The 12,915-nt window shown below is 36.8% G+C and overlaps 1 protein-coding gene across 1 annotated transcript in view; it reads right to left on the reverse strand.

Moving 5' to 3' along the window:
- GRM8 (glutamate metabotropic receptor 8) overlaps positions 1 to 12,915 on the reverse strand; it is a 907,987-nt gene that overhangs the window by 128,245 nt on the left and 766,827 nt on the right. The window contains exon 8 of the mRNA XM_027840194.1: positions 1,640 to 2,575. Within this exon, the coding sequence (XP_027695995.1) occupies positions 1,640 to 2,575 (936 nt within the window). The remainder of the gene's footprint in view (positions 1 to 1,639; positions 2,576 to 12,915) is intronic.

Below are 12,915 nucleotides of genomic sequence, written 5' to 3' on the forward strand. Positions count from 1 at the left end.
AGAAGAGAAGAGAAGAGAAGAGAAGAGAAGAGAAGAGAAGAGAAGAGAAAGCAAGAACTAAAGGCTAGTATGGGTAAGTGATTTGCCCAAGGACTGGTGACTGTACCAAAACTGGAGATCGATTTCTTCACCCAAGCCACAGATAATTTCCAATACTCTAAAAGGTACATTTGGCCACAGCTATCATCAGAAAATTGTGATATGAGAAAATACATGGGTATAGTTTATACTGAATACAATTCTGACCCACACATTACTCTCCTAAGTCAAACCCAGAAAGTTAAAGAATATATTCTCATCTGCATGTACCAAATATAGGGTTTTTATTAGTTCTTATTTTAGAGGCCAGAAAGGTTATGCTTTGCTTTCCTACCTATACGTATATGCATGGCCTTCTATGAGGTCACCCAAGTCATAGATCATGGATCCGTAGCTGGTTTGGCCCGTTCAGCAGCAAGCCTGCTGAAGTCATTTTTTTTTCCATATAAGAACATGGTTGAAGGTAACATAGATCTCATAAAGGATGAGTACTCATACTAATGAGCTCTCAGTCCTCCCATTGAGCTATAGCTTTCTGAATGAGCTAAGACTTTAAGAGTCCTGCAGAGTCTCTCTTTAAAGGTTGCTAAAGGAGCATAATTGGCCCCAGGATGTTCTCCCATTTCTTTACAACTTCTAATAGGGGATAGATTTTAAAGTTGTTTAATTTGAAGGAACAATTGACTAGAGGAGTAACTATCACAGGGAGATGTTCTATGTCTGATTTTTTTTTGTATTATTCTACTTCCAAACTAGACACCTAAATCTTTTATCTCAGAGTCCCTTTTACTATTCTTTTTTCCGTGGACATATAATTATGTCATTCTAGCAGAATAATAATCTCTCTTCAACTGTGGATTTTCTTTCCACCATTCTTGAGAGAAGAGTGGGAAAAGAAAAAAAAAAGGCTAGCTCCTGCTTCTCTTTAGGTAGGTTGAATTAGGAACCTCAATTCTTGAGACAGTGCAAACTCTTGAATGTCCCAGTTGCTTTATCATCTTTTCTTTCCCTCCTCTTATTTTCCCAGAAGTCTATAGTAGACTGTTAGAAGAAAGGAGAATGAAAAGTAGGAACAAAGAGAACTCATCTCAGTTTTTTCACACTGCATCCTCACCCCATTCTCTTAATGAGACAAGGAAAATCACCACCATCACTACCAGTATATGCAAATCTCCTCCACTGACTTCAGAAATGCAAAAGGAGAAACTTTTGCATAAAGTAGGACATATCTGGGAATAAGTGGATCTGAATTTACTTCTTACTCTGCCACCTCCCCTGGCTAACCCAATCCTAATTTGGAAGAGCACAGTTAATTTAGAATTAGAGGCCTGGGGAGAGGTATGCAGAAAGTGTAATCCATCAATTCTCCAGTCTTCCCGAGGAGCAAGTGTATCTAAATACTCTTCATGGAAATCCTGTTTACCCCCACTCACTTTCAGAACACCATGACCCTGAAACATATGTATAATTCTAAGTAAGCCTAGGACGGAATGGCGTACCATGAGAGAATACAAATGAACCTAGGAAATGTAGGAGAGCATGGCCATGGAAGAGGAGAAGAAAAGGCAAATACTTCATAATTCAGTTTCTTAGCACTTACCTTTTCTGCTGACTGTGCTGTACCAAAAAAGATGGGAATAAAAGCTAACCAAATGATGCAGGTGGTATACATTGTAAATCCAATGGGTTTGGCTTCATTGAAGGTCTCTGGAACACCTCTGGTTTTAATGGCATAAACAGTACACGTGACCATCAAGAGAATACTGTATCCAAGTGAACAAATAAGCGAAAGGTCAGAAATGTCACATTTGAGCACCCCTCTGGCGTTTTCTGGATCCAGTGTCCTCTGTTCTCCATAGTCAATGATGATATGTGGAGGGTCCACAGCAAACCAAACAAAGACTCCCAGAAGCTGCAAAGAGATGAGGCTGAAGGTGATCACCAGCTGGGATGCTGGACTGATAAACTTTGGAGCTGTGACAGATTTTTTCCCTTGTTCAAATATACGGTGGATTCTGTTTGTTTTGGTCAATAGGGCTGCGTAACTGAAACACATGCCTAGCCCCAGAAAGATCCGTCGGAAGGAGCAGATGACTGTGTCTGGTGCTGCAATCATTAAAAAAGTGATCGAGTAACAGAGGAAGATCCCAGTCAAGAGCACATAGCTCAGCTCCCGCCCAGACGCCCTCACGATAGGTGTGTCATTGTAGCGGACAAAGGTCACGATGACAAAAGTAGTGGCAATGATTCCCAGGATAGCAATGAACACGGGCACCACTGCCCAGGGAGAATGCCATTCCAGCTTGATGATAGGAATGACCTGGCAGCCTGTGCGGTTGATGTTAGGTCTTTGATCCAAAGGGCAAAGTTCACAGGTCAGTTCATCCACCTGGTAATTATAGCCTTCACACCGCTCACAATGCCAGCAGCAAGGGACTCCTTTTACCGTTTTCTTCCTTTCCCCAGGCTTGCATGGCAGGCTGCAGACAGATGCAGGATGAGTATGCTCTCTATTAGCCCACTGCATGTCTTCTACCTGTAGGTATAAAAAATTAATGAGCCTTCCATTTTTCCCCCATTTATAATATCCTAATCCTAGCCACAGGTTTATAATAAATCACGATGGGCTGACAGTACAAATACAGTTTACCATAATAAGAAACCAGTTTCTTTCCCTTATATTGACTTTATGAAAGTGTTAAATGATTGTGTCCAATAAATCATTTGTGTCACCAGCCTGATGAGTGTCATTAGTTTCCATTTACTCCTCAGCTGCTGACCAATCTGACATTTGGAGAAAGATTTATCGACTCTGATGTTGTTTTAAACAAAAAAAAATGGTTTCACAGAAAGAAGTTTCAGGAGCTTATCACAAATACAACTACATGACAGAAATTCTGAAATAATTAGGAGCTAAATATATACACATGAAGATGTAATTTCTATAACAATATTTTGGAAAACACAAAGCACACACTGCCCCAGTTTCAAAGAAAAATACCCAAAGAAGAACCTCTTAAATTTGGACATGTTCAAAGTCCCTTCTGTCTATAGAGGCAGCTAACCTTTCTAGCCAGGTGTAGAGGTTCAAAACACAAATTTCCCAACTCTGCATCTCACCACCATGAAACTAATTTGCTGAACTAAACTGAAATCACAGAGACATGATATGATGATATATGGATATCAAAGGTTGTTAACACTTTGGTGGCCAGAATTTGTGCAATTTGTGCAATTGAGGGCTTGCTGCAATGATTTGTATATGCCTCACCTGGCCCACTATTTCAGAAAGGTACTCGCCATACTTCATTTGATTCATTCCCTACCTACTGCCTGACCATCTTCTCTGAAACCACCTTGCTCCTCTTCCTAACTCCTCTTCTGGAGTCTTGAACAAATCAACTGAGCAACTGTTCTTAAAAGGGTTATGTCAATCTTATTCTTAGGACACTAAGATGGGAGTAAGGAAGACCTGAGATCAAATCTCACCTCAGGCCATTAATTAACTTTTGACCCTTGGCAAGTCACTTAATTTCCCTATGCTCAGTTTCCTGACTTATAAATCTAAGAGACTATTAAGTCTCTAATATATCTTTCAATTCTAAATATATGATCCTATAATCTCCTTTCCTCTGTCCCTACTAATTATCCCTATAAATTACCTTGGCTGCCACTCCCCTATGTGTGGTGTCTTCTCCTATGAGAATGTAATCTCTTTTAGGGCAGAGGTTATATTTGATTTTGTATTTGTGTCATCAGCATTTGGCACAGTTACTGAAATTGGCACAATTACTGGAAATAGTAATCACTTAATGAATGCTCTTTCATTCATTCATTCGATCATTCATCATGTGGATTACTAGGCTAAACCCATTATGGAAAGGTAGCATGTCTAAATGATACAACTGAAGAACAGAACAGCATTATTTTACCCTTAGTGAAAAAATAATTCTTCTTCACTAACTCTGACATGATAGGACTATTTCATTTTATGTCTTTGTATCTCCAGTGCCTAGAACAAATTCAGCACTTAAGAAATGCTTGCTGATAGACTGATACTGCCTTTAAGTCCCACATCAGTGATTCTTTGGGGTTGAACCATTGAAGGCCTCTATTGAAATAAAAATGTCATCTAGGAAACCATTAGTTTAACAAATTTGCTAGTCAGTCATAGTACAGGGCTCTTAAGTATTGACACACTAGGAAGAAAGTTTTGTTTTGGCAACTTAGGAAAGGGCCAAAACATATGGCACTTTGAGAGAAGGCAGTCTCAGAGAATGTGTCATGTGTCATGGTAGGGAGATTTGAGCAAATATGGGTGACACAAAAATTAGAGTTTCAGAGTTCAAGGGAGGAAAAAATAGAGTTTCAGAGTACAAGAGGAAGTTGCCAAAAGGAAAAAAGAGGGAGTTGAAGGTGTACCTTATGGATTGTACATGATTCAAGGAAAAACCACTTCAATTTATCATGCAGCTTGAGGCCACAAGATGTATAACCACTAATAATGTAATAATAATAAAGCAAATATAATATAATGTAATATAATATTCATATAAATAGCACTTATGGTACAGCAGGTATGTTACAAACATTGCCTCATTTAATCCTTACAAGAGTCCTGGAAAAAGTAGGTGTTATTATTACCATTTTATAGATGAAGAAACTAAAGCAGATAAGTTAAGGAACTTGCCCAAGGTCACACAGCTAATAAGTATCTGAGACTAAATCTGAATGCAGGTCTTCCTGTCTCTAGGCCCAATGCTCTATCAACTACACCACTACTGCCTTGTAATAACACACTAGAGAAAAACATGTAGGAACAGCTACTATGTAATCAGGAATGTCCACCGCAGTTGTATACACTGCTTTCCACTTTCCACCACTACCCCATTTTCTTGATTCCCATCCCTCTCCCCTAACTTATACTGGCTACTGCCATTTTAGGAATATGTAGCTCTAGTTATGCTTAGAAACTCATATATTTCATGGTGACACTGGACCTTATTTGGGATTAGGATGAAGCAAAGAGAGGAGGTATACAAATTTTATTCACCATGTAAACTCTAATAGGACTTCCTACTGTTCTCATGATGTCTTCCAAGGCAGAATAGAAAAGTGAACTCTGCATTTTAAGAATAATCTTTTGAAAACAAAGTTGCTACTTTATATATCATGAGAGTACTTGATGCTACTAGATCTACCTTATGTGACCACTGTAAGTAACAGGGCAATTTATTATAATTCAATTAATTTTCTATTAAGTTTTAAACATTCTGAAAGGATATTTACTTATAGGGATCCATTAAATTTTTAAATATCAATATTATAACCACATAGTGGCTTCCCTCAAAATTGGTGAGAAAAATTGAGAAGTGTCCACTGAGTGTCTAAAATATTGACTTTATACCCTAATGGACTCTTATACATAAATAAAACACTGTTTTTTTAAGCTTAATGTTTCTGAGATAATTATTTGAATACCATAATTACATTTTGGTTGAAGGTGCTCAATAATTTTGTGTTATTTGTGCCAAAACAAGGCAGCAATCCATTTATGTCACTTTTAGGGAAAGAAAATGGATTTGTTAGCCAAGCATCATGCTTTTTCCTAAGGAGATTCTCCTGATTTAAATGTTAATTAATCATTAAGACTGTAATCTGTATTTTCCCTTGGATACATTCCCTGTGGCACAATTTGTCCTGAAAAATATCGTTCTTCCCCTTTTGGGGGACTATAGTCATGAAAGAATTTCTTTGAAAATTGCTACAATTTTCCTGACAAAATTCATGTTCATAAACAGAATTTTAAAAATGAATTCCAATTATTAATATGATTTTAAAATTACCTTAACCTATCAATCAATTATTAAGCATTTGTTAAATATCTACTCTGTTCCAGGAACTAGGAGCTGGAAATACAAAGACAAAAATGAAATAGTCCCTGCCTCAAGGAAATTAGTTTTTAATTAGGGGATGCAAGTATTAATATTAATTATATTCAAAATAAATACAAGGGAATTTTGATGAGGAAGGCAGTAGTAGTTGAGGAAAAATCAGGAAAGGCTTCATGTAGATAGCTGTATTTGAGCTGGGGCATTTAAGGCAAACAGAACACTTTATATTTGATCCTACTTTCAACAGGGAAGCATAGGAGTCCATCAAATGAGGTTATGAAATATTCAGATGTATTTTAGGAAAATAACTTTAGTAATTGTGTGGACAACAGAATGAAGAGTAGAAACTTGAGGTAGGAAGACCAAGTAGAAGCTTGATACAATAATCAAAAGAAAAGTGGTGCTGAGAATAAAATTAGAATGGTAGCCATGTGAATAGAGAAAAAGGGGACAGATACAAGAAATGTGGTGGAGACAGAAATAGCAAGATTGGGTAATTAATTGGTTGGAAAAGGTGAGGAAGAGTGAAGAGTTGAGATTAAGATAGAGGTTGAGAACTTGGTTGAATAGATGGTAATGAGATCAACAGAAATAGGGAAATTTAGATGAGAAGAAGATTCTAAAGGTCATGAGTTCTCTTTTCAACAGATTGAGTATAAGATACCCGTCTTCAGCCAAAAAACATGTAGTGCTTACTCTATACCAGGCACTGTGTTATGTGCTGGGGCTAAAAAAAATAAATAAATAAACCCAGCAAAAGACAGTCCCTGCCTTCAAGGATCTCACAATCTAATGGAGGAGACAGCAGGCACATAAATATGTATAAGCAAACCATATACAAGATAAATAAGAAATGATTAAGAGTGGGAAGGCTCTAAACTTACGAGAGGTTGGCAAAGGCTTTCTGTAGAACAGTGGTGTCAAACTCAAATAGAAACTACATAAGGATCCTTGCAGCCTCATATTGACTTAGAAAATATTATCTTATGTTCTATTGTATTTTTAAAAATTTATTTTATTAAACATTTCCTATTTATCTTTCAATTTGCTTCAGGCTATAGGGGAAGGTGTGGGCAGCAATGGGGCCTACCAGTTATGTGTTTGACACAGAAACATTACTGTAGAAAATGGAAACCGAACATTGAGTTTAAATTGTTGAATACTTAGTTGAAGATTCGCAACTACAGCTCGGGAGAATAACTAGGACCAGATACATGGCAGTCACATTCATAGAGATGATAAATGAACCCATGAGAGATGAGGCCACCAAATGAAGACTGTAGAGTAAAAAAGAGAAGTGGGTAGGGGACAAAGCCATGGGCTCCATCCCCAGTTTTGGATCATTGTATGGATAGAGAACCAGCAAAATAGACTGGGAAGCAGTAACCACTCAGGTAAGAAGAGAAACAAGGGAAAGGAGTATCATGAAAATTCAGAGTAGAGGTGTAATAAACTTCAATGTGGCAGGGAGGCCAAAAAGTAATAAGTAATGAGAAAATGCCATTAGATTTAGCAATTGAGAGATCACTGGTTACTTTGGAGGGAGCAGTTTCAGTCGAATGTGGTTGGAAGCAAGATTTCAGAGTAGATCTCATATCAAGTAATGCACTACACACAAATTAACCACTAGCTCTCCTACAATGTTCAAGCCACTGCTTTCTTTCTGCACCAAAGCCAGTCTCATTCATCCACATTATACCATATAATACTAGTTTTACTGCTTCCTGGCAACCATAAATCCACCTGCAGAGCTGAAATAAAGTCTGGCCTCCCCAATTGATCACTCAATGGTGAAAGTTTTGAAGTAACTTTCACATACTGTGAATGTAGAACCTGTTTCCTTTTCAACCCTAACCCCATCACATCTGAAATTATTTACATTTGGGATCAAAAATCACAAATCATTGTTGCCTTGGGATATTCACTATCAATGATTCATTCTGCTCCCATTTGTTATTTGTTATTACTCAGTTGTTTCAATTGTGTCCAACTCTTCCTAACCCCATTTGGGGTTTTCTTGACAAAGATAGTGGAGTGGTTTGCCATTTCCTTCTCCAGCTCATTTTACAGATAAGAAAACTGAGGCAAACAGGGTTAAGTGACTTTTACAAGGTCACACAGCTACTAAGTATTTAAGAATGGATTTAAACCAAAGTCTTCCTGACTGTAGGCCCAGCACTCTATCCTCTGTGCCACCTAGCTGCCCCAATTATTGTATTATAAACAATATAAAACATTAGTTAAATTCTATTACTAGACTGTTACTGTGGAAACTCTCTCTCTCTTTCTCTTTCTCTTTCTCTCTCTCTCTCTCTCCCTCTCTCTCTCACACACACACACATACACACACATACACACACACATACACATACATATACACACTCTATGAGTAACCAGACTTGTTTCTTTCCAGTCACTCCAGAACACTAAATCTAGAGTGACTTTTAATCACAATTGTGTTTGCTTGATCCTCTAATGTATTCTCAAGTATAGTTTTAATAGGCTGCTTTCTTTGGGAATCTGTTTCCTTTATCTAATAGATATCCTCATAATGAATTCTCAGCACTCAAGTAAAATTTTCATTTAATATAATAAACCTATTACTATTGCATTCCCTGATACCAAGTATTGCCTTAAACAAGGAATTTACCCTCCATGTAACATAGACACATTCTGCTTAGTCTACTTAAGCCTTTCTTAATTAGCTATTTTAATCTTGCTCTATGAATCACCCTAACTTGATATTCATTTTTTGGATCTTCACTTGTTGTTGATTCGTCCAGAACACCCATATCACAATACTTTGGTGACAAAATTATGTCTGTATATGGTTACTAGATCAACTATGTTTCAATGGAATTTTTAAAATAATACCATCAAAAGAATTTATTAAATGTTTACTATCATCAAGGAAGACAGGAGATATAAAGATGAAGACATTGGATCATTGTGGGGATAGAGAACCAGCAAACTTAATCTTAATGTATTTCATATAATTTCATACAATTTGTCAAGTCAATCAACCCCAAGTGGCCATTCAGAAGCAATGAGATTAATCTATCAGTGTTTTTCATCAGAAAGATGACTATATAACTGAAAAGATTATAAGTGTAATTCATGTCCTCATTTTTTTCTAAGTTCTTTAAAAGAATGGATTTTTGTTGTTGTTGTTGTTGTTGCCTATTCCAACCAGATGATCACACAGCCATTCCCTCATTGAGTGCTATGGATACTATAAATCATCAAAAATAAGTCAATAGCTTCCTAGCCTATAAATCTAAAGGCTCTTATGCTCAATCCCTTTGCACAACTACACAACCATAAAGGTACCAGGACTTGAAATGTAGGGAGATTGTCACCTGGTTTAAACTCTGCTTCTATTCCATATCCCAGATGTGTCATGTACACCCGATCTATGACTGTTTTGAAAAGCTCAAGGTTTCTGTTATGTTTTGAAAGCTGATTTGCCCTGACGTTTTGTTGTAGCAGCAGTGAAATGTCTAACTCTTGCTTGGCAAGATTACAAACCACGTGGGACCGGCAGCGTGGCATCTCTGCAACTTTGCCCAAATGGCTTAATTCTCCTCTTTGTACTCACTCACTCAGAGGCTGAGTGTATAGTCAGTAACTGTATTCTGACTGAGTTCAGCTACAAAAGGGCTCTAGTTAGTAGCTTAAATATATTTGTGGGTATATGTGTACGTGATAATAACAATAACTTTGACTTAAATTTTCACTTGTTGACTAGCTATTTCTACCCACCCCATAACACTTCTGTAAGGATCAAATGTGTTAAAGTATATAAAAGTGCTTTGAAAAGTGCCAAATGCAATATAAATGTAAGCTTACATTTCTGCTGTTCTGAAGCAGACAGCCGCATTAGCTCTTCAGCTTCCTCCCATTCTCGAAGCCAGTTGACTTGAAGTTGCTGACACATATTGCCTTCATGACTCTGGACAAGTCCTATAACCTCTCAGTGCTCACAGACAACTCTCTAAGACTCCAAATTTTGTGATTTGGCATCCTTCTCCAAGACACCTCACTGAAATCACAAATCTGGACCAAAAAGACACTTTAGTTGTTTATTTGTTTTTCTTTTCTCCTCCTCACCTTCTTCTCTCTCTCATTAGAAAGACTGCACAGAATGCTAGCCAATATGGGTAAGGATTCTGACACTGTGAAGCCAGCAGGGTAGGTCTGGGCCAGGGTAGGACTGGGCCAGGGTGTGGCTGATGGTGGTAGAGCAAGTACCATTTGGTAGCTTCTTATTTTAACTAATTATTCTTGTTGACAAGGTGCTAAACTCAATTATTTCTTCGTGCTATAGTACAAATGCTATCAGAGATTTATAAATTTCAGTACCCTGGACAAAGTCCTGGTTACCTTACCTTAAATGACTTTTTAACTGTCCTGAATATATGTATAAATTATATGTGTGTGTGTGTGTGTGTATACACGTGTATATGTATATATATATACATATTACTATTTTTCAAAGGTATGTGTGTTGCTATGATTAATACAATAAAAATTCATTTAAAAGTAAGAAAAGAAAGATTGCAGATTTATGCTACTTTCAGAAATTGTTATGCTGGGTCATAACTTGCAGGTAAATAATTCATCTTAATTGAACTGCCCACTGAAGGGGGATTTAGACAATTTGTCTTTCTCCTACCTCCTAAGTCTTATTTCATATTTGTCCTATTCATTCTCTCTCATTTTCAATAAAATTTGCATACTAAATATTTTCTGTCTATCCTATTCCATCTTACAGCTTACTGCCTTTGTCCAGGTGGTTCCCCATCTCTGAAATGCAGCCACTCTTCATCTCTGCCTTCTAGAGACCCTAGCTTCCTTCAAAGCACAGCTCAGCTGCCACATCCATCATGAGGCCCTTCCTGACCTCCCCACCCCTAGTCATCCCTCATGAAATAATTTTATATTATTTTCTATGTACTTGGTATTGTCAAATCAGTATGTGTGTTGTTTTCTCCAAAGTAGAATGTAAGTTCCTCGAAGGCAGAGATTATTGTGTTTATCCTTGGATCCCCAGGACCTAGCACAGTGCTTGTTCACAGAGTATGTTCAATAAACATTTATTGAATTGACTTCAATTTATTTACAGTATTAGTAAAACAGAATTAGTTCCTTTTGCTTGAAGCTCTACTTAGGATGCACCATTGTTTTCTAATTTAAATGTTATGAAAAAATCATAAATGTTTTTTCTTGGAAAGTACTGGCCAATGAGTTACCATTGTTCTACTTCATTAATGATTATCTGCTTAATGATGAAAATTAGAATTTCAAAGTATTTCTTTAAACAAATTTCTTTCACTAAAGGACTAACTCATTTGAATGTCTACTGTGAAAAAATGACAAGGTTTTTAAGTAGACATTAAAAGAATCTGTGTGAGATTTTTGCCAAGTAGTGCTAAAATTTATTCAAATTTATGAGCCTAAAATTCAATATATCAGCTAAATCATTAAATATGAATTAAGTGCCCTATGAAGTAGTAACATAGAATAAATAGTGCTAGTCTTTTATGATCATTAAAACAGAATTAAATTTGGCCCTTCATTTCTAATAACAAAACTGGAAGTTAATGGTATGACAATGAACTTAAGACCAACCATCTTTGCTGGCAGTTATGTGGATTATTAAGAACATCCCTTTTCCTAATGTCTACATTTCTCTAGTTTTTCCTTCATTAATTTAATTATTAGTGCAACTAGAATCTAAGAAAACCCATTTAGTAAAATTATTAGAAGGCTTTCTGTGAAAACATCTTTGCCTGGTCTCCTTCATGTCTCAGTTAAAATTCTACCTTCTGTAAGAAGTCCTTCCCCTGTCCCCATTAACTGTAGTGCCATCCTTCTGTTACTTATCCTCTCTGTATTTTGTTTGTTCACAGTTTGCATGTTGTCTCCTGGATTAGAATGTGAGCTTTCTGAGAGCCAGGACTGTTTTGCCTTTCTTAGCTCTTAGCACAGTCATTGATGCGTACATGGTAGGTGCTTAGTAAATGTTTGTTGACTTGGCTTGAAAGGTCCAAAAAATGGTCTAGTATGAGTGCCTACTGGACAGATAATTACTACCACATCCATGGCAGAAAGTCAACCAGTATCTGCTCAAACATCTCCTGGCATGAGAAAACTTAATGCTTCATGAGGAAGATCTTGGATAACATGTTAGATATCTTCTTGCTCAGTACAGGACCCTTTTCCATTAGAATCTATCCCCAAGCTACCTTACTGAACTCTTAGTTCAAAGAAGGAGACAGGAGAGTAGAGAAAGAAGAGATAATATAACATAAATGATAAAGAAAAAACACACTCTATCATTGAGTAACAGATAGAAGGATCAATGGGTAGAATGTTAACTAAAGTGAGTCCTTTCATTCATTCAAACAGTGTTAATTGAATGCCATTTATGAATCCACACTATAGTAGGCATTTGGCAGGACTCAAAAGAAATATAACTAAAACTTCATTGTGGTTGCATGGTATCCGAGGGCACAAAATTAACATACATGTAACAATTGGAGAAAAATGAAACACTAAGTGAATTTGTTGTTGTTATAGACTTTAAGTGCAATAAGACTTTAAAGAAGAAGAGATTGGTATGATGAGGTATTTGGAGAAGGCTACATGAGGAAACAGAAGGATGAGTCAAATCTAAATAAATACAGGTTAGAACAGACAGAATTCTAGGAAGGGGAAATTATATGACCCAAAGCACAAAGATGTGAATTAATATGGAATAGATGGTGACTGGCCTGCCTGTGGCAGAATTCCAACAAAGACTTCTTGAATGCTAAGGAGTGATGGAAAATAAAGTTGAATGATCAAAGTAAAAACACCATGGTAGATCTCAAGTCAGGCAAGTGGATTTGGTCTTAATTTATAAACAGTCCTCAACAGAGAACTGACTTGAAGGGAAAAAATGAAAACTTAGCACATTATCAGTTCCATGGGGACAGGG

The sequence above is a fragment of the Vombatus ursinus genome, unplaced genomic scaffold (assembly GCF_900497805.2).
Source record: "Vombatus ursinus unplaced genomic scaffold, bare-nosed wombat genome assembly UNPS02014839.1, whole genome shotgun sequence".
In the NCBI taxonomy this organism is placed as follows: Eukaryota; Metazoa; Chordata; class Mammalia; order Diprotodontia; family Vombatidae; genus Vombatus; species Vombatus ursinus.